This window comes from Neofelis nebulosa, chromosome 1 (assembly GCF_028018385.1).
Source record: "Neofelis nebulosa isolate mNeoNeb1 chromosome 1, mNeoNeb1.pri, whole genome shotgun sequence".
NCBI classification, from domain to species: domain Eukaryota; kingdom Metazoa; phylum Chordata; class Mammalia; order Carnivora; family Felidae; genus Neofelis; species Neofelis nebulosa.
Window position 1 is genome coordinate 241,610,083 of NC_080782.1, and position 26,412 is coordinate 241,636,494.

At 42.3% G+C, this 26,412-nt stretch overlaps 1 protein-coding gene and 1 long non-coding RNA gene across 5 annotated transcripts in view; one reads left to right on the forward strand and one right to left on the reverse strand.

The window, feature by feature from the left end:
* LOC131507568 (uncharacterized) overlaps positions 1 to 4,799 on the reverse strand; it is a 53,020-nt gene extending 48,221 nt beyond the window's left edge. Inside the window, exon 1 of one of the 4 annotated variants that reach the window (XR_009259565.1) lies at positions 4,414 to 4,799. This is a non-coding gene — a long non-coding RNA (uncharacterized LOC131507568). Of the gene's footprint in view, positions 1 to 1,949; positions 3,165 to 4,413 lie in introns of those variants that run through there. The other 3 variants (XR_009259589.1, XR_009259595.1, XR_009259601.1) reach the window with 3 other exon arrangements.
* The window catches only part of MICU2 (mitochondrial calcium uptake 2), a 147,570-nt gene continuing 125,255 nt past the window's right edge, over positions 4,098 to 26,412 (forward strand). The window contains exon 1 of the mRNA XM_058722464.1: positions 4,098 to 4,426. Coding sequence (XP_058578447.1) covers positions 4,217 to 4,426 — 210 coding nt within the window. The 5' untranslated portion in view covers positions 4,098 to 4,216. The remainder of the gene's footprint in view (positions 4,427 to 26,412) is intronic.

Genomic DNA, 26,412 nt, shown 5'->3' on the forward strand with positions numbered 1-26,412 from the left:
CATTTCAGTTAACCTTGTCTTTTAAAATGGACATACGATAGAGTAAATGTCTTCAATAAGAAAAGCTGGTTGATCTCTTTTGTTCAAGACCAACAACCCAGAGAAAATCAAACTTTTGATTGTAGATGGGAAGGAAAATAATTTAGAGAAGCAGATGGGATAATGGGTGAGAAAGGCCAGGATAAAACTGAGCAGGCAGAAGGCAATCACTTGGGTAGCGTCTGACATGCAAAGTCTGATCAGGCCCTAAGGGGAGTGGGGGCAGAGATACTGGAAAAGAGGTATAAGTACCCCAAAGACAAACCTGTAGAGGGTCAAGAGAGCTGACAACTGTCCCACATATTGCTGGAAATACTGCAGAACCCCTTGTGGCCCTCAAGCCACTCAGGGTCACCCCTAAACCAGTTCTGCTCCAAACCATGCAAACACACACTGTACCTAGTTTTCTCCCATGCTCACAACCCTACTCCGATCTCTGAGGATCCTATCTATGCAAACCTTTCTCACTTTCTGAGTTCCAGATTAGGCTTCCTCTCTTTCCTAGTTGACCACTGCAGCCAACCACACTCCTCCTCCTTGGTGTTAACAGTCAAATGCCATCTTGCATTGTTTTCAATTCAGGCCTGGCCTCCGGTAAAAGCAAAGTTCCTTGAGAATAGTTTCTCTGTCCTATAACTTATGTCCCTCCTTCAGAAAAAAAGCACAACGTGAATGAAAAGTGTTCTTTTGGGGGGTGCCTGGGGAGCTCAGCGGGTTAAGCGCCCGACTCTTGATTTCAGCTGAGGTCACGATCCCGTCATGATCTCATAATGATCATGGGTTTGAGCCCGTCTCTCGCTCCCTCCTTTTCTGCCCCTCTCCTGCATGGGCACACGCACGCACTCTCTCTCCAAATAAATAAATAATTTTAAAAAATAATTTTGGAGCTACCGGTGTTTCTATTCTGTTTTTCTCCAATTATCATTTAAAGTGGCATAGATCTTATAGTTTTAGAAGCAGTTCCTTATTTGGGGATCAGTTTATAAACTACATGGTTGAAAATACATCCCAGCCAAGGATGTATATTTTTCTCTACAGCTGGTGCTGAAGAGACGAACAAAGCTGGAGCCTAAAAAGACCAATATAGTCAATGCACTCAGACAAATGTCAACAGCTGCCAGGGAAGATTTCATACTTAGAATGGTTAGTCGGCTAGAAATTGGTTCTATTATAAGAATTTGTTTCCTCTGCAAAAGAAAAGTTTGAATACATTAAATCTTAATGAGAATTCTACAGGCCTGGGCACACAGTCCAAAAAAAAAAAAAAAGGGAAAAAAAACCTAATTACAAAGCAAAATTTTCCAAGTACATTCAAAGATTTTCAGCAAAAATAATTTAAATGAATTTTTTGTCTTGGAAAATAAATTATATAGATTTCTGATGTTTGATACTCAAAGAATGGAAATAGGCACACCAGAGTTTCATTTGTGCCATCTGTTTTTTTCACTTATTCATATATTCATTCACGGAATGTCTAATACGTACTGGGCATTGTGCTAGGTGCTGAGGAAACAGAAAAATAAGATAGCCTTGCCCTGGAGGATGTCAAACTGTGGGTCAAATAGAATGTCTTTAAATATGCCCAATGTTCCAATGGGAATATTTGGGGCTCGGAGCCATGACTAAGTAATAGATGTGGGGTTTCATTAAATAGGTAGAGGAGGGGCGCCTGGGTGGCCCCGTCGGTTAAGCGTCCGATTTCGGCTCGGGTCATGATCTCGCGGTCCGTGAGTTTGAGCCCCGCGTAGGGCTCTGTGCTGACAGCTCAGAACCTGGAGCCTGTTTCGGATTCTGTGTCTCCCTCTTTCTTTGACCCTCCCCTGTTCATGCTCTCTCTTTCTGTCTCAAAAATAAATAAATGTTAAAAAAGAAATGTTTTTAAATAAAATAGAGGAACAGTGGGAATATACCTAACACTACCATTTTAACCATGGTTTCTGGAAGCCAAGAGTATAGTGCAAGGTAAGCAGAAGGTAAGGTCTCCATCAAGCTCATTTGTGATCAGAGGGCAGGAAAAACCCAGAAGTTGAAGAAGATAAACTGACACGGGTGGTGAGTCTACAACGTGCCGGGCATTTGTGCACTTTCTACAGAAGGTCTCCTTTCATCCCCCAATGCCAAACCATGGCAGAGTTGTTTACAGTGGAGAAAACCGAGACTCAGAGAAATTAAGTTAATTTGCCCCAAATCACAGTGATCATCCTGGCACAGCCGGGATTCTGACCGTGTGGTCTGGCTCACACATCTCGGTGTGATGAGTCTCATCTACTGCCTGCTGGCCTGGGAAGGCACACGGAAAGTGGTTTCAGCAGCCGGGGGACAGTGAGGAAGCTCTGACTGCAGATTTGGACAAGCTGGCGAAGGAAAAGGGAGCAGGAACCGAGGGCAGATCACGACAAAACGACCTGAGAATTCAGTGGTCAAATCAGACTCGCTGTGGCACTTGCTTTTTTTGTTGGTTTCACAAACTGCAAGGTGACAGTGACTATGTGGTCGGGACCTTGCCACCATTTTGGCTGCAAGTTACTGCATAAAGCTTCTCCTTGGGACGCTTCAGAGGCTGAAGCAAGCTTATTAAGGAAACGTGCTCTGCAAAGTAAAGACCAAAGACCGGAGGGTCGGAGGCTACCAAACAAAGGCCTCTGCTAAAGGCACGAGCCTCAGCTAAATCGTCTCTTCTGACCGTCGCAACAACCTGGACCGAGGCTTTTTGTTCCAAGCCTGCACAGGGTAAAACATCATTGACGACAGTGACGTCGGGCAGGTATCCTGATGCATCTGACTTGGTCCCAGGTGGGACGACAGGTCTCAAACACTTCACTGGGACAGAATTTAAATTCCACATTCAGCAAATGCTGATCGCCTGAAATAGGGCGGCTCTGTTTGCGAGTTCATTAGAAAATACCCCGTCAGAGTGAGCAGGCTGGGATAGGGTAGGATGTGGCAAAAATGAAAGAGCAGTCAAGAATACAAGAATAGGGAGGATGAACAAGACAGACGGGGAAGATGCTATTTTTTAGGTTTGCCAGTTTTGCAAGATGAAAGCAGTTCCGGAGACGGACGGTAGCGATGGTTGCCCAACAACGTGAATGTCCCAACGCCAATGAAGTGTGTATTTAAAAACGGTTAAGGGGCGCCTGGGTGGCTCAGTTGGTTAAGCGTCCGACTTCGGCTCAGGTCACGATCTCGCGGTATGTGAGTTCGAGCCCCGCATCGGGCTCTGTGCTGACTGCTCAGAGCCTGGAGCCTGTTTCAGATTCTGTGTCTCCCTCTCTCTCTGACCCTCCCCCGTTCATGCTCTGTCTCTCTCTATCTCAAAGATAAATAAATGTTAAAAAAAAAATTTAAAAAAAAAAAAAAAAAAAAAAAAAAAACGGTTAAGACGGTAGCGCTGTGCGCATTTTGCCACAACTGAAAAAATAAGTTTAAAGTTTGCTTAAGCTATTAAAGTGAGATAAGTAAGAGAACACGCTCACATTAAAAAACAAAAAACAAAAAACTTGCTTTAAACACTTTTGTTTACTAGAAGCTGAGCGAGCTAATTGATGTTATTTTAAATGGCCCGTGGGAAAGTAACTGCAGCGTCTGTGGATTTCAGAATAATGATACAAGTAGTTGGAAGAAATTCTTAACACGCGTAGGCTCGTGGAATTTAAAACAGATGTAGCGTTAAGGACTATGCAAGGTTTTTCAGTTACACGCCCCAACTTCTTCCGGGATGGGCGTCCACTGCTAAGCTCAGGCCCATCAGAAAGGCAAACCACACACTCGATCACAGTTATTGTCCGCAGTGCCCGGCTCACCCGTCCGTGCTTTCCCCTCCAGCCCGCGGCGCCCACCAAACAGCGGCTTCTCCCTAGCGAATGACACGTTCTCCTTACGAAAACCGTAGGACCTCCCTACACAATAGGGGAGCTATCTCGTTCTCGACTGCGGAGGCCACTTGGGGTTCTGTTCGGACCCCTTTCCAGTTACCCGGATCCCCTTGCACACGCTCCCCTACCGCCGCTGCGAGCTACGCGGCCGCAGCCGCCCGCGGAAGGCAGGCTCCGGGGGCTGGACGGAGGCCGTGCGGCTCTCGCGAGACCCGTGGCCGCGCGGGAGTTCTCGAGTCGTGCGACGAGGCGGCGGCGGCGGCGGCCCGGGACTCGGTGATGGATGGGGCGCTTCCGCAAAGATGGCGGCGGCTGCGGTAAGAAGCGCTCGGCTGACGGCCTGGGGCGGCCGACTGCGGCGTGGGCTCTCCGCCGGCCGGCGGGCTTTGCCGGGCCCCAGCCCCTTGGCGGCGGCAGTGGCCGGCGTGGCCCTGGCAGGCACAGGAGTGGCATGGTACCACGGCCGCGTGAACGTCGCGGCGCCCGAAGGCAGGCTCACCGTCTTAGCGCAGGTACGGGACCCGTCCTTTTCGCCAAGCCCACCAAGCTCCTCCCTCCTCGGACTCCCGGCGGTGGAGAGTGAGGGCTGCCGCGGGCGGCCCCGGCTCCTCTGCCGGAGTCCACGTTAGGGGCGCCGCCGCGGAAGGCCCCGGACGGGTGGGAGGCGCTCCTTTCCAGCCGCGGCGCCCGCCGCGCGCGCCCGAGGGCATCGAGGCCGACGACGGGACGCGCAGCCCCTCCGGGGGGAATCCCGCGAAAGCCGCTCGGACACCTAACGCCCGAGACGCGAATAGAGACGATGGGTGTGGGCGTGTCTTGCTTTGTGGATTTCTCACTACACCTGGCCCGCGCTCCCTCCCTTCTGGCTGGTGGTGCTCAGACGCTCAGGGGGTGTGTTTCCAGGGACTCACCTTCGTAACTAAATCCTTCACGACTGGTTCTCTGCGTAGCGTGGTGAAGTTGTCCTAATAGATGACTTTTTTTTTTTTAACCGTAAAAGTGCCAACCATAAAAATTAGCAGATTGATGATTTCCAGATTTTATCATCACCTGTGGGGAACGGTATTACATGATTATAAACCTTAATCTTCGGTAGACTCTAAGTACTAAGCAAAAGACGTTTCTTCTGAAACCTCCACGTTTAAGGGACAAAGGTCCCTACTTCAGTGTAAAACTGCCCGGTAAAATATTTGAAAAAGTACTACTTCTTAGATATTTTATGTACTTTTAATAAGTTTTAGTGTATGCGTTGCTTTGAAAATTAGAAATCGTATTCTTTGTTAGGTGTACCTTGTATCTTTTTTTTAAGGGTCTCTTCTGCTTAAAAAATTTTTTTTAATGTTCATTTATTTTTGAGAGAGAGACAGAGGGGGGCGGTTTGGGGGTGGGCAGAGAGAGAGGGTGACAGAATCGTAAGCAGGCTCCAGGCTCTGAGCTGTCAGCACAGAGCCCGATGCGGGGCTCAAACTCAGGAACCGTGAGATCACGACTGAGCCACCCACGCACCCCTACATTTTACCTTTCTAATGAAAAACCCAAGGAACGGTCAGATACAAAGAAAGAGAGGAAGACAGGCCTTGTGAATTAAAATTAAGCATTGATAAATGATGTTTTGACTTGTATTAAATTAAGATGCCATATGGATAACAGGTTCAATAACTTTCCTATCCTCTTACCATTTCTGATCATAGGTGGGAGGATCTGTCTTGTGGTATTTTATGGCATTTTTGTTAGTTCTTCTGGTGCCAAGGATTCAATTTATTATTCATCATTGGTTTCTCTCTGTTCTCAGCTCTTTTTTTTAATTTTTTTTTAATGTTTATTTTTGACACAGAGACAGAGCTTGAGCGGAAAAGGGGCAGACAGAAAGAGAGGGAGACAGAATCCTTAACAGGCTGCAGGCTCTGAGCTGTCAGCACAGAGCCCAACGCAGGGCTCGGACTCATGAACTGTGAGATCGTGACCTGAGCTGAAGTCAGATGCTTAACTGACTGAGCCACCCAGGCACCCCTCTCTCTGTTCTCAGTCTCTTATTTCATTCTGTTTGCAACCTTTAGGTTAGTCTTACGAAGAATGACTTTTTAACCACATAGCGTACCCTTCTTCAGTAACCATTGGTGCCTCATTCTGCCTAGGATAAAATCCACATTAGAAAATTTTGATACTCAAAGCCCGTTGTGGTAATATTCTAACCCATCACTACTCAGATACACCTTCCAGTAAAAGGGATTCGCTTCCTTTTTTTTTTTAAACATTTATTTATTTTTGAGAGAGACAGAGCATGAGCCCAAGAGGGGCAGAGAGCGAGAGGGAGACACAGAATCTGGAGCAAGTCTCCAGGCTCTGAGCTGTCAGCACAGGGCCTGACACGGGGCTCGAACCCACGAGCCGCAAGATCATGATCTGAGCCGAAGTCGAGGCTTAACCAATGAAGCCACCCAGGCACCCCTAAGGTGTACAACTTGATGTTTTTTTATACGTTGTGAAATGGTCACCATAATGAGTTAATTAACATACCCGTCACCTCACCTAGTTACCATAGAGTATGTGTGTGATGAGAACACTTAAGATTTATCCTAAAACAAATTTCTAGTGTATCATAACAGCATTGTTAATTGCAGTCGCCATAGTGTATGTTAGATCTCTAGGACTTGCTCATCTCGTTTAACCGAAACTATTATCCTGTGACCAACATCTTCCCATTTCCCCCAACCTCGGGCAACCGCCATTCTGCTCTGTTCTTCTATTCAGCTGTTTTAGATTTCACATGTAAGTGAGACCATGTAGCATTCGTGTTTCTGTGCCTGGCTTATTTCACGTAGCATATCTTCCATTCTCATCCTTGTTGTTGGGTGGCACGATTTCCTTTTTCAAGGCCGAATACTATTCCCGTGTGTGTGTGGGCATGCACATCACACCTTTTCCTTTCAGCCATTGATGGACAGTTGGTTATTGTAAATAATGCTGCAAGGAATGTGGGAGTGCAGCTATGTCTTCACAATGCTGATTTCATCTCCTTCAGGTACGTACCCAGAAGTAGTGCTGCGGGACCACGTGGTAGTTCTATTCTTAATGTCCTGAGGACCCTCTGTATTGTTTTTCATGATGCCTGTCCCACTTTACTTTCCTAGCCAACAGTGTAGAAGGGTTTTCTTTTCTTCACCTCCTTTTCGTGACTCGTTATCTTTTGTCTTTTTGGTAATAGCTATTCTGACAGATGTGAGGTGATACCTTGTACAAGTTTTGATTTGCATTTTCCTGATGATTCATGATGTTGAGCACCTTTTCATATATATGTTTGTCTTTTGTATGTCTCCAAAAATGTCTGTTCACGTCCTTTGCCCATTTTTTAATCTGGTCATTTTATTTATTTCTACGGCCATTTAGTTTGAGTTCCATTTATATTTTGGTTGTTAACGTCTTATCAGATGTATGGTTTGCAAAAATATTCTCCCATTCTGTAGGTTGTCTTTCAGTCCGTGGTTTCTCTTTGCTCTTTATAAGCTTTTTTTTTTTTTTTTTTTTGAGACAGAGCAAGCACTTGCATAAGCGGGGCGGGAGTGGGGGAGGCGGGGAGCAGAGGGAGAGGGAGAATCCCAAGCAAACTCTTCACTGTTAGTGCAGAGCCCCAATGCAGGTCTCAACCTCACGACCATAAGTGAGATCATGACCTGAGCCAAAATCAAGAGTCGGATGCTTAACCAACTAAGCCACCCAGGTGCCTCACTCTGCATGAGCTTTTTTGTTTTTGTTTTTTCAAGTTTGATGCAATCCCACATGATAATTTTTGCTTTTGTTGCCTGTGCTTTTGGTCACATATCCAGAAAATCATCACCCAGACCACTGTCAAGAAGTGTCTTTCCCTATGTTTTCCTCTAGTAGTTCTGCTGTTTGGGATCTTACATTTAAGTCTTTAATCCACTGTGGTTAATTTTCATAAATGATGTGAGGTAAGCATCCAGTTTCATTTTTCTGCATACAAATATCCAATTTTCCTAATACCATTTGTTGAAGAGACTGTCCTTTCACATCGTGTATTCTTATTTGGGGGCTCTATTCTGTTCCATATGTCTATTTTTATGGGACTGTCACATTTTTTTGATGACTATGCGTTGTAGTATATCTTGAAATCAGTAAGTGTGATGCCTCCAGGTTTGTTCTTCTTGCTCAAGATTGTTTTGACTTTTCAGAATCGTTTGTAGTTCTATATGAACCTCAGCATTTTTTTTCCATTTCCGTAAAGAATGCCATTGGGATTTTGATAGGGATTACATTGAATCTGTAAATCACTTGGGTACTATGGACGTTTTTGTTTTGTTTTGTTTTTTTAACGTTTATTTATTTTTGAGACAAAGAGAGACAGAGCATGAACAGGGGAGGAGCAGAGAGAGAGGGAGACACAGAATCTGAAAAGGGCTCCAGGCTCTGAGCTGTCAGCACAGAGCCCGACGCGGGGCTCGAACTCACGGACCGTGAGATCGTGACCTGAGCCGAAGTCGGACGCTTAACCGACCGAGCCACCCAGGCGCCCCAGGACGTTTTTTTTTTAAGTAGGCTTTACCCTCAGCTCAAAGCCCAACCCAGGGCTTGAACACATGACCCTGAAATCAAGAGCTGAGCTGAAATCAAGAGTCGCATGTTTAACTGAGCTACCCAGGTGCCCCGGTAGTATGAACATTTTAATATTAATATATTAATTCCTGGAATGGTTTTGAACAGTTAAAGATTAAAATTAAAGGTAGGATTTATCTCTGTCAGGGTCCAGCTAGGAGACAGAAACTTAAACCAGTTATTTGAAAGGTGACATTGAATATGAAGGATGACCTGGTAAAAGAAGGTTGACTGCTAAAAGAGGAAGGAAGGACTTTAAGAGGTCCAGAGGCAGCAGGTGTCAAAAAGTAGCTACTACCTGTAGGTGAAAGGAAAATAGACAGTGAAGAAGGAACTAAGGATTTGGGAGAACTCCCCTCCAACCCTGAGGGGTTGAGCTGAGATTTAGCCTCTTTGAAGAGGACTTGGCTGCCACAAAAATATAAAGACCACTATTGGTAGCTCTGGCCGGATGGCGCAGGCCAGAGCCAGTCTTTGGAAGAAGCTTGTCACTGCTGGAGGGTGTATGGGGGCTGGAACTGGTCTCTAGATTCGACCCACTGAAGAGGGATGTGGCCCGAGGGCGTGGCCACAGCTCCCGCAGAAGTAGCACCTGGAGCTACTCTTTTTTTTTAATATGAACTTTATTGTCAAATTGGCTTCCGTGCAACACGCAGAGCTCATCCCAACAGGTGCCCTCCTCCGTGCCCATCAGAGGCGGCCTGGTGGGTTGTGTGTTGGCCTAATGCCACCCCCCACAAGAGCGGCCACGGAGTCCGCCTGTAGAGCTGTTGGGAAGCTGCCCACCTGGCGGGAAGCGTCTGGCCTGAGTACGGCGTAGCCAGAGCTACTGCACCTGCCTACTGGAGTTGATTGGAAATGGCCCTGGCTGGTCTATGAGGGCTGCTGGGCTCCAGCTCAGAATAAAAGAGGCAGAAGGCTTCCGGCCTCTTGCAATGTCACTCCAGTGCTCTCTGTTGACTGAGACTAAGACTGTTCTAGCCGACCAAGGGGAAAAGTCTGCAGGGGGTTCAGTTCCAGTATCACAAAGCAGGACAAAGGAGGGTAGATTAGGCGCGGAGACAATCGATGACTCCTGTGGAGTTCAAGAGTGTTTGACCCAGGTTTCAAGGGACAGGAAAACCTCCATTTGACCACTCGTCACGAATGGTACCAGGTGGATTGCATATTGGCGTTCTATGCGTTGGAGAGGATACGTGGGCACTTGGTACGGTCCAGCGTGTCCTTTGTGTTTCTTCAGTTAGTTGTTATCAAGGAGTAAAAGAACGGAGCAAAGTGAGCTTTTCTCACGTGTTGTCTCTCTAGTGCTGAACTTAGGGCCTGGCGCTTAAAAGGTGTTCATTAACTGTTTGTTCAATGTACATTTCCAAGGTTGCAAGGTACACCCTTCTCCACCAGAGATTTCTCATGGAATTAATTATTTCTCCTTGTAACATTCCTGGTATTATGGAAACCAGTAATTAAGGTTTAGAATATTTTCATTGTAGGGGTGCTTGGGTGGCTCAGTCAGTTAAGCATCTGACTCTTGGTTTGGGCTCAGGTCATGATCTCACGGTTCTGTGGGATCAAGCCCTGTGTCAGGCTCCATGCTGACAGAGCTGAGCCTGCTTGGGATTCTCTTTCCCTCTCTTTGCCCCTCCCCCTAATGGGCTCTCTCTCAAAGTAAATAAATAAACTAAAAGAATATTTTCATTGTAGTCAAAAAAATAAAGAAGTTACGAACATTGTTGAAATTGCCATGTTTATATTATTGACACTGATAACAATAATGATGGCAAGAAAATTAGTGAGGTCAGAGTGATCATTAATTTTATGTGTCAACTTGGCAAGGCTATGGTGCTCGGTTGTTTGGTTACACATTAGTCTAGATATTACTGTGGAGGGGGTTTTTTAAGATGTGATTAACATTTAAATCAGTAGACTGTTCAGTAAAGCAGATTACTCTCCATAGTGTGGAATGTAATCCAATCAGTGGACCGCCTTAAGAACAAAGCTGAGGTTTCCTCAGAAAGAATTTGATCTCCCGCAGGCAACATAGAAACCTTGCCTGAATTTCCAGTCTCTTACCAGAAATTCTAGCCTGCCCCACAGGTTTTTGATTTGCTGTTGCCCACAATCTCATGAACTAATTCCTTAAAATAAACCCCTCACTCCCTCTGTCTCTCTTTTTCCCTTTGTGCATATAGGATATATGAATATCTTATTGGTCCCATTCTCTGGAGAACCCACAGATTTTGGGACTGGTGATTAGGATGCTGCTGTAACAAATATCTAGAACCGTGGAAGTGGCTTCGGAATTGGTTACTGGGTAGAGGCAGGAAGAGTTTTGTTTTGTTTTGTTTTGTTTTTAACGTTTATTTTTGAGACAGAGAGAGACAGAGCATGAATGGGGGAGGGTCAGAGAGAGGGAGACACAGAATCCGAAACAGGCTCCGGGCTCTGAGCTGTCAGCACAGGGGCCCGATGCGGGGCTCGAACTCACGGACCGCGAGATCGTGACCTGAGCCGAAGTCGGGCGCTCAACCGACTGAGCCACCCAGGCTCCCCAGAGGCAGGAAGAGTTTTGAGGCACGTGACGGCAGTGGCCTCGATTGCGTTGCGGAGACTGTTGCTACAAATGTGAATGTCATGGGTGCTTCTGGTGAGGTCTCGGATGGAGAGAGGAACACGGTAATGGAAACCGGAGCAGAGGCAGTTCCTGTGATAAAGTGGCACTTGGCCAAATTGTGGTCTACTCTTTTGGGACAAGTAGAAATTGTGAGCGATAAAATTGGATATTCAGTTGAGCAGATTTCTAGCAGAGAGTTGAAGTCATGGTCCAGTCTCTCCTTGCTGGACATAGTAAAATTTGAGAAGAGAGAGAGAGAAATTAAGGAAGGAATTATTACACAAAAGGACCGGAACCTGAAGGTTTGGAAAGCTGTGGGCAGGTCTAGATTGTGAACAAATGAGAAGGACGCTCCGCAGAGAAAACGAAGGATGTGGCTCAACAACCATTTGCTGAAGAGATTACGTGTGTTGCTCCAGAATCCAGTCAACCAGCTTAGCAAAAAGGCTGCCAGGGTTAGACTGAAGGGAGCAGAGAGCGAATAAGTGAAAAGAAGGACTTCTCCAGTTCTTCAGGCACAGGCAAGAAACAGGTCGATGGAGCTGTCTAGCTGCAGACGTGTTACCTTTCCAGAAAAGACCAGAACAATTTCGGAAGCACAAAGCACCCAGCCACAGAGGATTATTCTCAAACCGTAAAATCCGGTTTGCTCTAAATTTCAGGCATGCCTGGGACCCATGTCTTGGATCTCTTTTCAAATGGTGAAGTCTGTCCTGTGTGCGTCCCCTCGTTGTATTTTGAAAAGAGATAACTTGACTAGTTTCATAGGTTTACAGAACAAGTAGACTTTCACCCTAAGAAAGTCATACCCTGAGTCTCACCCAGATGTGATTGGGAGAATTTACATGATGAGATTCAGGACTTAGTTGATGGTATTTAGATAAGACGTTGGACTTAAAGTGGCTGCTGGGCTGATTAGAACTTCGGAGGATGTCGGGGCGCCTGGGTGGCGTAGTCGGTTAAGCGTCCGACTTCAGCCAGGTCACGATCTCGCGGTCCGTGAGTTCGAGCCCCGCATTAGGCTCTGGGCTGATGGCTCGGAGCCTGGAGCCTGTTTCCGATTCTGTGTCTCCCTCTCTCTCTGCCCCTCCCCCGTTCATGCTCTGTCTCTCTCTGTCCCAAAAATAAATAAAAAAAAAAAACGTTGAAAAAAAAAAAAAAAATTAAAAAAAAAAAAAAAGAACTTCGGAGGATGTCAAGGATGAGGAGAGTGCATTTTGCATGTGAAAGCACGTGACTTTTGGAGGACCATAGGGTGGACTCTTGAGGTGAACTGTGTCCCCGCAAAATGCACATGTTGAAGTCCTGACCTCCATTACCTCAGACCTTATTTGGAAACAGGATTGTTGTAGACTTAATTAGTTAAAATCAAGAAGAGATCGTATTGGAGTAGGTTGGGCCCCTGATACAGTATGTCCTTATAAAAAGGGGGAAGTTTAGGTGCACACAAAGGGGGAACGTCATGTGAAGACTGGAATTATGCTGCCACAAGCTGGAGAAATGCCTTCAGAGGGAGCATGGCCTGTGGACCCCTCCATCTCAGGCTTCTGGCCTCCAGGCCTGTGACACAATAAATTTCTGGTACGTAAACCACTCAGTTTGTGGCATTTTGATTCAGGAGCCCTAGGACACAATGCAGTTAGTATTTGGTCTGACTCTAGGAGCTATGGCTTCTAGCCGTTTTCTATCAGAGAGACTTCTCAAGATCCAGAAGAGAATCAAATGGGCAGCCTTTCAGAGATCCCTTTTATATCTGCCTTCTATGTAGAAGGCAGCACTCTGCTACTAAAACTTGAAAACAATCTTAGATTGTTAAACTAGTCATCTTTTTAGAGTTCAGCATACATCAGGTATTATGATGCCCTTGAGTTTTCCAACAAAGCTTGTATTTTTTTTTAATTTTTTTTTCAACATTTTTTATTTATTTTTGGGAAAGAGAGAGACAGAGCATGAACGGGGGAGGGGCAGAGAGAGAGGGAGACACAGAATCGGAACCAGGCTCCAGGCTCCGAGCCGTCAGCCCTGAGCCCGACGCGGGGCTCGAACTCACGGACCGCGAGATCGTGACCTGGCTGAAGTCGGACGCTCAAGCGACTGCGCCACCCAGGCGCCCCTAAAGCTTCTATTTTTAATGAGAAAATTACCAATATGAAAACCAGTCTTGTGGACCAGAAATTGGTGTTGCAGTTCAGAAAATACACATTTTAAAACCATACTATAAGAAACTTATAGTTTCAAGGTTTATGAAAAATGTGGCTTGTTGTGTGGGAGAATCACCTTGATCTTCTAAGGGGGCAAGTTATTGTGTACATTGAGGTCATGTGTTGTTTTCTTGCGTAATTGTGATTATGATTTAGTTGTCAGGTCTGATTTTAATGACTTCTCATTAATTTATTTCTCAATAATTCTCATTTCTCTTTATTGACGTTTTTTTAAATACATTTTCCTCTCTTGATGTTTTAATTTGCTTGCTTTTATTTAAGTAAAAAATTAGAAGAAAGAAACGTTTTGTTTTGAGAAGAGAGTGCACATGAGCAGGGGAGGGGCAGAGAGAGGGGGGAACAGAGGATCTGAAGTCGGTTCTGTGCTGACAGCAGAGACCCTGACGTGGGGCTCGGAGTCATGAACTGTGAGATCATGACCTGAGCTGAAGTTGGATGCTTGACTGACTAAGCCACCCAGGCACCCCAAAAAAACACTTTGAAGATGGATTCATATGAGGATCTTTCATGCATGATGAAATGCCTTACACATGAACATATCTTAGAAGTGATATGTGTGTGGATGTGATTTTTTGTTTAGATCCCATTTAGTAATCTTGACCTATATTTCTGGAATGATATTTTGCCTTTTAATCCTGCCTCACCTTAGATTTGTGATAGTGCATGTTCAATGGTGTAAAAGGTAGACTGCAGCAATACTAATCTGTTAGCAATTTGTAGCACGAAATGGCATTAGCTCTTAGAAACTTTTTCTGAGAACAGTCTGGTTTTTCATGCCTTTAATTTTCAAATTTTGACATCCATGATAATTAGTAGTTTCTGTTTTATCAGTTCCTGTTAATCATTAGGAATCCCTCCTTCTGGCTATCCTAATTATATCCATGGAGATGATGATCTTGAAGCCTCCTTTAATACCCCCTTTCTTTAACTTTTCATAATGTTTTGTTTGTGCCTTCAATTAGCATTTGCATTTTCTTACGAGAAAATCTAGTGTCTAGTCTCTCTAACAACGTTAGCCTTTAAGCTCAGAAACTATTTTTTGTATTCTGACTCATAGCATTTAATTTGTTAAAATATCTAATAACTTTAAAAATCCTTATTAAAGTGGAATTAATTAGAGTGTCAGCACTCTGGTACTTATATTGTATTTCATTCCGTCTAGGACACTTTTTTACATTTTAACGTATCTGAAATTGGGATACATTTTAGAGTCAGTGGTGTCTTATAATCCCTTTTGTCCAGGTGGCAGTCATGGCCTAGATGTCATTGCCTGTTATTGTGAGAATTTTTTTTATTATACTTTTAAAGTTTTATTTATTTATTTTGAGAGAAAGAGAGAATGTCCGAAGCAGGCTCTGTGCAAACTCATGTGCTGTGACTCCCTGACCTGAGCTAAAACCAAGAGTCGGTCGGGCTCAACCAACCGAGCCAACCAGCTCCCCCCTCCTGTGAGAATTTGTCCACATTTTTATCACTTAAATTGAGATACATTCATTGTTTGACAAAACCTTAGTCTTTAGAAGAGAAATCATGGGCATAGAAATACCTCTCAAAGAAACATGAAAGCACAGTTTCCCTCAGATCAGAAAGTGATGCTTAGGGCAGGAAAAAAAGGCAGAACAGGCCAAGAGGGGTCAGAAGAAGATGCTGATTTGTCACTGGGGTCAAATCATGGTAGACTAACATAATTTGAGGATTAGCAAACAGTATTACAGGGTCTTCCTAAATAGGTGTCAAGATTGCCTTAAAAGTCTTTGGTCTTTTTATAGTTCACTTATTTTTTTTTTTATTTTTTTATGTTTATTCATTTTTGAAAGACAGAGACAGAGCACAAGCAAGGGAGGGGCAGAGAGAGAGGGAGACACAGAATCCGAAGCAGGCGCCAGGCTCCGAGCTGTCAGCACAGAGCCCGTTGCGGGGCTCGAACCCACAGGCTGTGAGATCATGACCTGAGCCGAAGTCGGACGCTCAACCGACTGAGCCCCCCGGGCGCCCCTATGTTTCACTTATTTTTATAACCTACCTAGAATGTGGGTTTGGAGGTGTTGTCGAGGAAAAAAGAATACGGCAGAATATCCTATTCCACTCACTGTCTCACATTATAAAACTTTGTTGATGTGTTACATTAATTTTCACATAATTATTTCTATAGTTAATTCTGTTGTATAAATTTATTATAAATGCCAGATTTGATATTACTTAATAAATTTGATTTAGGTGACTTCATGTTGGGAGAAAGCAAAATGCTTCCCAGAGTGAAATTCTAAGTTTGGCTTCTTTGAATCTAAAAAAAAAAAAAAACCAAACAAACAAATCAAGATGCAAGACTCACTGAAATTCCATTCACCTTAATAATTAAACGTCGGTTTAATTATTAGTCTCTTACATAGTCGAAGGTGGCCAGAAGGGGTAGACCTCCAGTTGTGAAAAGATGTCCTGGGGATGTACATCATGGTGACTGTAGTTGATAATACCGTATCCTATGTTTGAAGGTTGCTAAGGGAGTAGTTCTTAAACGTTCTCATTGGAAGAGAAAAACATTGTTCCTGTGTGGTGATGGTTGCTAACGAGACTCATGGTGGTGATCATATCAGCGTGTGTACAGACAACAGATCATTATCTTGTACACCTGAAACCGTATGTTACATGTCAATTATGTCTCAATTTTTTTTTTTAATTTTTCTTTAACATTTATTTATTTTCAAGAGACAGTGAGAGAGCATGAGCAGGGTAGGGGCAGAGGGAGACACAGACTCCGAAGCAGGCTCCAGGCTCAGCTGTCAGCACGGAGCCTGACGCAGGGCTCGAACTCACAGACCGCAAGATCATGACCTGAGCCAAAGTCAAACGCTTAATGGACTGAGCCACCCAGGTGCTCATTTTTGACTTAGGATATTTTCAGCTTACAGTGGGATTTTTTGGGGCCTCACTGCATCATAAGTGGAGGAAGATCTGTATTTGAGTAATGGATCTGCCTGTATGTAACCGGTCTCCTGGAAGATAGGCCTTGGGCCTGCCACGCCTGCTCCCCTCACACCTGACCAAGGGGAAGGAGGAAGAGAGGGCCTGCAGCCAATTCTTGATTAACGGATCTAAAAGGAGAGGACTTGTAGCATAAGTAACACAAAACAACACCTTGCCTAGGATGCAGTAAGGGATAGTTTCTGAAACGTCAGAAGGAAAGAGGGAAGAGGATGCCTGGAAAAAAGCAACTTCCAGGAAAACAAAAGTGGGTATCTTCCCCCACTGACTTTAATGCTGTCATCGTTGGTTTTTCGTTTTCAACTATATTTGTATGTTTATGCTGAGCTTGATACTGAAATAATTTTAAATGGCTTAGAAAAATGCTGTTGTGGGTAATAATTTTTAAATGGAGAGAAAACTAGTAGATACAAGATGAAACTATAGAAAAGACGAAAGTAATGCTATGAGATCTTGTGTTATACTTGTGGTTAATCACAAATTTGATTTTAAATTTAGCAACAGGTTCAAAGAGGGGAACAGGCCAGTTATATGCTTCATTGTAGTCAGTTGTTTAGAAACAACTAAATCTGGGAACAGGACAGTTATTTTCTCCTGTTTCGCAAAGAGAACACTGTAGCATCATTATAGTAATAAGTATAGCAAGAGGTTTCATATGGCAGTTTTTTATAATTCAAAGAGGAATATTTGCATAGCCAGAAAATATTAGATGGGTTTACCTTTACAGTTTAGCCTTTTTTAATGTTTATTTATTTTTGAGAGAGTGAGAGCAGGGGAGGAGCAGAGAGAGGAGGAGACAGAATCCAAAGCAGGCTCCAGGCTCTGAGCTGTCAGCACAGAGCCCAGTGCACAGGGCTCGAACTCCCAAACCGTGAGATCATGACCTGAGCCGAAATCGGATGCTTAACCGACTGAGCCACCCAGGCACCCCTATGGTTTAGTCTTGAGAAAACCTTTCAAGGAGGAAGGGCCCACTTAAGTCTGCTGCTGCTGAGATGATGAGAACACATAGTTGGGCTTTGGATGTGGCAGTTGGGAAAGTGTTGGGGACTTTGACAAGAGGAATTTCAGTGAAATACTGGGGGGAGAAATTTAATTGGAATGTATTAAGAAGAGATGGTTAAGGAAGGAAACAAAGGATATGAATAGAGATACTTCTTTCTAGAAGTGCTGCTCTAAAGGATATTCAAGAAGGTACTCTGACAGGTGTGAGGTGGTACCTCATTGTGGTTTTGATTTGTGTTTTCCTGATGATGACTAATGTTGAGCATTTTTTCATGTGTCTGTTAGCCATTTGTATGTCTTCTTTGGAGAAGTGTATATTCATGTCTTCTGCCCATTTCTTAACTGGATTATTTATTTTTGGGATGTTGAATTTGATAAGTTCTTTAAAGATTTTGGATACTAGCCCTTTATCCAATACGTCATTTGCAGAGATCTTCTCCCATGATGTAGGCTGCCTTTTAGTTTTGTTGATTGTTTCCTTCGCTGTTCAGAAGCTTTTTATCTTGAAGAAGTCCTAATAGTTCATTTTTGCTTTTGTTTTCCTTGCCTCTGGAGATGTGTCTGGTAAGAAGTTGCTACAGCCAAGGTCAAAGAGGTTACTGCCTGTGTTCTCTCCTCTAGGGTTTTGATGGTTTCTTGTCTCCCATTTAGGTCTTTCATCCATCTTGAATTTATTTTTGTGTATGATTCGAAGGGGCACATGCACCCCAGTGTTTATAGCAGCGCTATTAACAACAGCCAAATCATGGAAAGAGCCTAAATGTCCATCAACAGATGAATGGGTAAAGAAGGTGTGGCACGTATATAAATGGAATATTAACCTTCACAAAGAACGAAATCTTGCCATTTGCATCAACTTGGTTGGAACTAGAGTGTATTATGCTAAGCAGAATAAGTCAGAGAAAGACAAATACCGTATGATTTCACTCACATGTGGAATTTAAGAAATAAGACAGATGAACATAGGAAAAGAGAAGGAAAAATAAAATAAAGGCAGAGGGAGTCAAACCATAAGAGACTCTTAACTATGGAGAACAAACTGAAGGTTGCTGGAGGGGAGGGGAGTGGGGGGAAGGGCTAAATGGGTGACAGGCATTAAGGAGGGCACTCTTTGTGAGGAGCACTGGGTGTTAGCGGAATTGATGAATCACTGAATTCTCCTGAAACCAACACTACACTATATATTAACTAACTTGAACTTAAATAAAATCTTGGAAAGGAAAAAAAAAGACACGAGATATGAGACCAAGGTCAGGTTTTGTTTTTGTTTTCAGATGTGAGACAGTAGATGAGATTTGAATGCTGATAGGATGACATAATAGGGAGGCAAAAATTGTTTACAGATCTGTGAGGGATAATTATAGGTTGAAGTCTTTTGAGAAGGGAAGTTGTGTGGAGTCAAGACCACAAGTAGAAAGGTTGGACTTTGACAGCAAAAAAGATTCTTCTGTTGTAACAGGAGTGAAAGCAAAGGGTTTGGTTAGACCTAGAAGCTGGCTATAGACCGAATTCCCACTTTCCTTCTATGAAAAAACAGACAGGCAAAAAGAGCCTGATTGTGAACTGGTCTGGAAAGATGGGCCATGTCAGAGGGATCTATACTAACTGCTACAGGAGAGAAAAACCCCTAGAGACAATGGGGAGGGCATAACCGAGTTCATGAAGAAGGAGAGCTTAGCAACCACAGTCATGGTGAATACAGGACTAATTTGCCACAAAATTCGAATGGCTTTCTCTTAGTGGGTTTTTCCAGTGTGGCTAAAAGGAATACCTGGTAAGTTATTTTGAAGAAAACTCGGTATTATGATTTTAGTGTAAGTAGTATCCTGCACCATGGCATTAAGTTTTAAAATATTAAAGTCTAAGATAGTAAGAGAACACCAAAGATGTTTTGCTTTCCTTTGATAATATTTAAATTCACATCTGAACTCGTATTTTACATTTTGTGTGTACAACCCGACTAAAACAAATGGTCACAAATTTTAAATAAAAGCAAGGAACATAGATCATGTTTAAACAGTCAAAAATATATATTAGTTGAGAAGTGAATTTGCAAGTTTCATTAAATGTAATGCATTTCTATCATATATCAGTGAACAATTTGCAAGCCCCAATAATGTAATTAATACAGTGGAGCTGCGACAGCCCTACTCAATTCATAAAAAAATTGGTGTTGCTCTCTTTTATTCTAGATTGTCTGACTACATTTGTGGTGATTATTTTTGTGAAAAGAGAGTAAAAGACATTAATAATACCATTAGCAATTGGGTAAAACTTGAACTTACTGGGGTGTACTTGGATTGGAGTATATTTGCGTGCAGTGCTTTGGGTTTAGTGATAGTACATTTAAAATTGGTATGCCAAGGGCAGTAAACTTTACAGCAACATACAGGAGTTTAATAGCCGTGAAACGTTGAAAGCCCAATGAAAACTAAAGCTTTCTTTAGTCAACAGTAAAGCAAGAATGCAGACATTTTTATTCTTAATTGCCTCAGGTAAAAATGTCTCTAGAAACAGATAAGTGATGACAAAGCTTTGATGTTAATAAACCCAAATGGAAGTAAAAAATCAAAGTGTGTAAATAGCTAGATTATGAAAAGAAAGATGACAAAGTTATACCCTGCAATTAGATGTAATTTGTGCTTTTGGCATAGCTATTTGTCCTACATGAATGAGAGGTTGTCTTACTCTCCTTCCTTGAATAATGGGAGGACAGTACTTACATATCCTACTGTAAATCTTTTGTGGTACTTGTCTGGGGGGGGAGGGGGCAAGAAAGAAAGAAAAACAAATTGTATATCAAAGCAGAAGTGTATTTTAATCTTTCTTTTGCAGTTATGTTTAGCTGAACCCAAGTAAAAAATCCCTGATGCTCTTATTCAATCAAACATATGTTCTAGTAGATAATGTATACAAATTAATGTTCTTGTTATTGTGCCTTTGGAGTTTTATGAGTTACAGCAGTGCATAAACGCCTCTCAAGCCACCAATAGTAGCAATATATGAATTAAAAGTTGAATAGGATTGAATGAGATAAGATTGTTAAATGTTTCAGATTATAAACAATTTCATTCTAGAAATAATACTTAACCGCATATTTAAGTACAGGCTGGTCCATGTGGAAAATTTTTGTTGGCATGTATGAAAGTTCCATGAATGTGTGATGTGTAGAATAAAAGTTGTGATTACTATTAAGAAATACAGCCTTGTAAAATCTTTTTTTTCTTTTTTTTAATATGAAATTTATTGTCAAATTGGTTTCCATACAACACCCAGTGCTCATCCCAACAGGTGCCCTCCTCAGTGCCCATCACCCACCCTCTCCTCCCTCCCACCCCCCCATCAACCCTCAGTTCTCAGTTTTTAAGAGTCTCTTATGTTTTGGCTCCCTCCCTCTCTAACCTTTTTTTTTCCTTCCCCTCCCCCATGGTCTTGTTAAGTTTCTCAGGATCCACATAGGAGTGAAAACATACGGAATCTGTCCTTCTCTGTATGACTTATTTCACTTAGCATCACACTCTCCAGTTCCATCCAACTTGCTACAAAAGGCCATATTTCATTCTTTCTCATTGCTGCATAGTATTCCATTGTGTATATAAACCACAATTTCTTTATCCATTCATCAGTTGATGGCCATTTAGACAGCCTTGTAAAATCTTAAATTTATCCACATGTATATGGTATGATTTACGTATTTTGTACTAGAAACTTTATACCTGTGTTTCCTATTGCACGTGAGTTCCGAGCATCTCCCTCTTCTGGTCCTCATTGACTTGGCTGGTGTCTACCCTGGTAATGCAAACCATTTTTTGAATTAGACATGATAGGGGTGCCTGGGTGGCTCAGTCGGCTAAGCATCCGACTTTGGCTCAGGTCATGATCTCCCGGTTTGTGAGTTCGAGCCCCGTGTTGGGCTCTGTGCTGACAACTCGGAGCTTGGAGCCTGCTTCGATTTCTGTCTCCCTCTCTCTCTGCCCCTCCCCCCCCCCAAATAAACATTAAAAAATTTTTTTAATTAGACATGATAAAAACCTAAAATAGGAAAGTACAATATTTTTTCATAAATTGTTTTAGATATTTCAAAGCAAAATATGAGTGACTTTTAAACCTGGGAATATCCTGTCCTTTTTCTCATTTGCTAGTGTATTCAATTAGAAGATAATACATAAGAAATTATTAGTGGGTTGATTTCTATGTGTGCAGTGTAAATACCAAGAGATCAAATCACACTATTAACGATGTTTTAAAGACAAATTATTTTCCGGTTAATTTGGTCAGAGCCCTACTGTGGCTTCTTCCCCTGATCAGACCCACAGTGCTGGGGAGTTGTGGAATGCTTGGAATTGCTCCAATGTTAAAGTCCGTGTTAGGAGACTGCTGTTGTGGTATGGTACTGCCTTTTTTTTTTTTTTTTTTCTTTTTAATGTTTAGGTTTATTTATTTTTGAGAGGGCACAAGTGGGGGAGGGGCAGAGAGAAGGGACAGAGGATCTGAAGTGACTCTGGGCTGACAGGCTGACAGCAGTGAGCCTGATGTGGAGCTCGAATTCAGGAACCATGAGACCGTGACCTGGGCCGAAGCCTGGACGCTCAACCAACTGGGCCACCCAGGTGCCCCTTAGTACTGCTTTGATGTGTGGCCTCAGTGTGTGTCCCGTGGCTGTGACCGCAGATACTGCAGAGGAAAGAGAGTGGACAGGTGAGCACCATGTGATTAGCAGTGCTACATCTCTCGAGGTGTAATAGGAAAGCCTATTTCTTCCAGTAGACATACAAGTGTAAGACACTTGAATGGCGAGCCAGGAAAGTGATTATAAGCAGACATCGGGATTTCACCGGGAAACCACTGCAATAGAAAGCGGACAGCCAGTGGTATAATATGAGCCAAAGGCACACTTGTTTCAAAACCTAATGATAAGTAAACATATTTTATTTGTAATCGATTTTACTTATTTATGCAACACTGCAACTGTTTTGTTTTTAAATTAGGACTTTGAGTTTCAAGAGTAGACTTGGCCACCGGGCACTGATTAAATCCATCTTAAACTACCATCATGGAAAGATTGCTTCTTGAAGCACCGTCAAAATACTATTTTATCGTGGTTACTGAAATTCCTTCAAATATATTAGCAAGGGAGTTGGAGCTGTTGGCTATATCTTGATTCTTGGAGATTACTCGTGTTGGGTTTTTTCTTGAAATATACGTATGTTACAGAAAATTGAGGAGAAAAGGCAAAAAGGAAAGTGTAAAAACTCTCTTCCCTTTACCATGACTTAAAAAAACTTGCCATTATTAAAGTTCTGAGTTTTATATCTTGAGTAGGAAGGTTTTTCTTAGAACTTTGCAAAACAATATTATTCACAAAATATTTTTTCATATTATAGAAATAAAGTTAATGGCTCACTAGAGTAAAAGTGAGCTGTCCTTGACCTTTGGGGGACTGTCTCTTGCCCCTGTATCTTTGCTCTCCAATCTCTTCTTATCCATATTTCTATATAGTGGTTTCTCTGCTAAAAGCTGTTAAGTTTTTACTGTGCTACGTGCCTAGATGGTGCCCTATTTAGAGTAGTGCCTAGTTTGGGGAAAGCACCCTACAGTGGCTTTTGCACCGCATCGGTGAAAACGTACGATGATGTTATACAGCGAAGATGTCCTTTAGGACACTGCTTTGTCCTGGCCAGACAGCAGTTGTGTATTCTATATTTAAATCTAGTTTAGCTGATGGGAAATGTAAGACATTTTGGAAGGACCTGGAATTAGAAAATAGGTTTCTCGTTTTATATTTAGTCCTGTTTGGGAAGCTTTTTTTTTTTTTTTCCTTTGAAATTTTAAGAGATCCCTACAGCCAAATGTTGAAAACAGATTGAGTCTGATATTCATCTCAGTTATTTAAAGTTAATTAATTGTATACACTATTCTAATATGGGCAGTACTCAAAATTGGAGCATTTTAAGATTTTATTAATCATTGTATTTTATCATATTATCACTTATATTTGCTGATGCATCATTGTCACTTATTTCTTATCTTTGAATAGGTGTGAATCCGTTTAAGAACGTGGTGAAAGGTGTATACTTTCTTTCCCAAAGTGCATATACACGTTTTCACGTATAATTTCAGGGAGTTATGGACACCAGGAAGTGTGACCATGTAGTGTGGGGACTTAGAGCCTGTGCGAGATCTAATGTGTTAGAATACGTCCCTTGTCCCTTCTTTCTTCATATTATGAAATGTTTGCAATGTTACATCTAAAATTATTTCTAGTTCACTGCTTTTATCACGTCTCAGTGCGTTACTCCTAGCTTTTCAGTGATGTTACCCTCAGGTCAGATAATTTATGGTATTACTCTTCCCTTTCACCAATTCTTTGCTTCTGTTTGACTCTCTGCATTCTCGTTTCCAGCCCAGTGTATGGGCCATTAGCCCTATTACACTAGCTTACCCTGTGTATAGCTTTATAAAGAGAACACACACCTTTGTCTGTCCCTCTCCTTTAAGTCTTAAAGGCCCATTGTCTGAGGGAGCGTCTTCAAGTTTCCTCTCTTCACCGTGTGGCCTGTAAGTAGGTTGGGTTATTCGAGTTCTCAGAGCTTAGGATTCTACTTACAAATTCACAGGAATGTTATTAAGACTGGTAATCTGTAGTACATATATAAAGTTTTTAATTTTGTCAATTAAGTAAACAATAGCAATAAATATTGAGAAATTAATTTTATACTGAACAAAGTGACAAAATCCGTCCAAGTATGTAAATATTAAGAGTTAGTTACCCTTTGGGACTTCCCTGGCAATTCATGTTTGGAGATTTGGGCTGCCTGAATCATTTCAGCACTTCAGGTTCTGTCTCTTCTTCTGTCCCCTACTCTTCCCGAGATTCAAGTAGAGTTATTCTCTTGGTTGTAAAAAATACGGGAGTAAATTATCACCAGATACATTTTAACAAGATTACCCCAGTGCTAGTTCTGCCCATGCCTACCCTTAAAGTACACACGTAACAACTTACCATCAACCACAGGTTTTTACTGCTTTTGTTTCTCATATAAGATTCTAAAATTCTCAGGGACGTCTGGGTGACTCGGTCGGTTAAGCATCCAACTCTTGGTTTTAGCTCAGGTCATGATCTCACAGTTGGTGGGATCGAGCCCCATGTTGGGCTCTACACTGACAGCATGGAACCTGCTTGGGATTCTCCCTCTCCCTCTCTGCTCCTCCCCTGTTCACTCTCTCCCTCTCAAAAATAAAGAACTCTAACTTTAAAAAAGGATTCTAAAATTCTCAGGGGTCAAGATAAAATTTTTCTTAACATGTACCCAGAGAACTTCGTATTTAGTACACACCTCACTGTTTCCTAGGCAAATGCTAACAGTTCTGCTAACTTCGTGTATGATTCACTGGCACGGTTTTATACGGCTCCTTTCCTGTATTTGCATGTTAAGTTATAGAAACTCATGATTCCTCATTTGACCCAAGTGTTGTAAATGACATAAAGCGTGGTAGAGAAGTTGAAGGAGAAAAGTGACTGAGTACTCAAAGTAATGGCATTTGAAATAGTAAAATGGGAAATTCTCTTCCATTTATTTATTTAGCAGTTGTCTACTTGACTTATGCTTAAAGCAAAACACAGTCTGTTTGATTTTCCAGTCAATATACAACAGATTCTATTATGGAATCATTTTAAATCTTCACTGTTACAGTATCCTCAGAAATTACTAAATAAAAGCATGGATATCTTCTCATGAAATTTGTCCAAAGAATAAAATAAAAGCCGAAAGAGAGATTTTGGCAAATCTTTGCCGGGTCTTAAGTGATTTGCTTGAATAATAAATTCATTTGCCAAAATATATAGCCATATCTGTGTGTGACTTGTTTTTCTGTATTGTGTATTTTTATTGTGTAATCTATGCATCACTTTTTTTAACTGGCGATTTAATTTGTAAACATCAACAGAAATACAAGTGGCACGCATCCCAGTACCTTTGCTCGTAAACCCTACCTGCTTTGCCAATGCTTGGTAAAATGTCTGGCTCATCCCCCGCTCGTTTCCTACCAGTACATTCTGATAGCAAAATTTTATCATAAATACACTGTAAAGTTGTGTCCGTGATCTCCAAGCCAAAGCTGAAACGATCCGTTAAAACCTAAACCAAACATGATGTAAGGCCTGAAATCCATTAGGTCATTCATTCAGATTTACAGGAGAGTGTGAAGCAGCTGGTGTAATCCAGTTGAGAGCATTCTGTTTCTGAGATGCTATGATTTCTGCAATCGGCAAAAAATAAGGCAATGTTCTTTGGTACGGTTAACACTACCACCACCTGTCAATGGCTTTACCTCTTTCCTCTTCCCAAGAAGGCATTTTTTAAAACCGAAGTACTTAACAGGATACAGTAATTTGTGGTTATAATAACAGGAACCAAGGGGCCTTTATTTCCTTTTGCGTGAGAACTTCTTTAGTGCAGTTGCACATGACAAAGTGCATACCTACCTGAAGATATTTTAATAAGTTAATGGGGTTTTAAATGTGTAAACACACAAAACGAAATTTTGCGTATTCACCCACCAAAATCTTTTTAAATTATTATTTTTTTAACGTCACACTCTGGGTCTGGAATTGGTTCCCATTCGTGAAGACCCATGAGTTCTGGCGCATTTTCTTTTTTTTAACCATTTAGCAATATTAACCATGTAGTAGGCACTGGTGATACAGAGGGACAAAAATACATTTTCTGTTCTTAAAGAATTCATTGTATTGGACAACAGACGATTCCAGCACAGAGCTTGATAAACGTTTACTCTGGGTTCTCTATGCTCCTACCTGAGAGGCTACCTAACCCAAAGTGGCTACTTGAGGAAGGATTCCTAGAGCAATAACACCAGAAGTAATTCTTACCCAGTAAGTTAGCCAAATGAAAAAAGGGACCAGAAACAAGTAACTATGTTACATGCTTAGCTTTGTGAAGTGTTTTGATTACAGTCAGAAGCAGTAAGTGGTTATTTAACCTGTCTTCTGGAAAGGTACACAGTAAGGTTTATCGACGCTCATCACAGGTAGCCGGGTAAATGCGGAAGC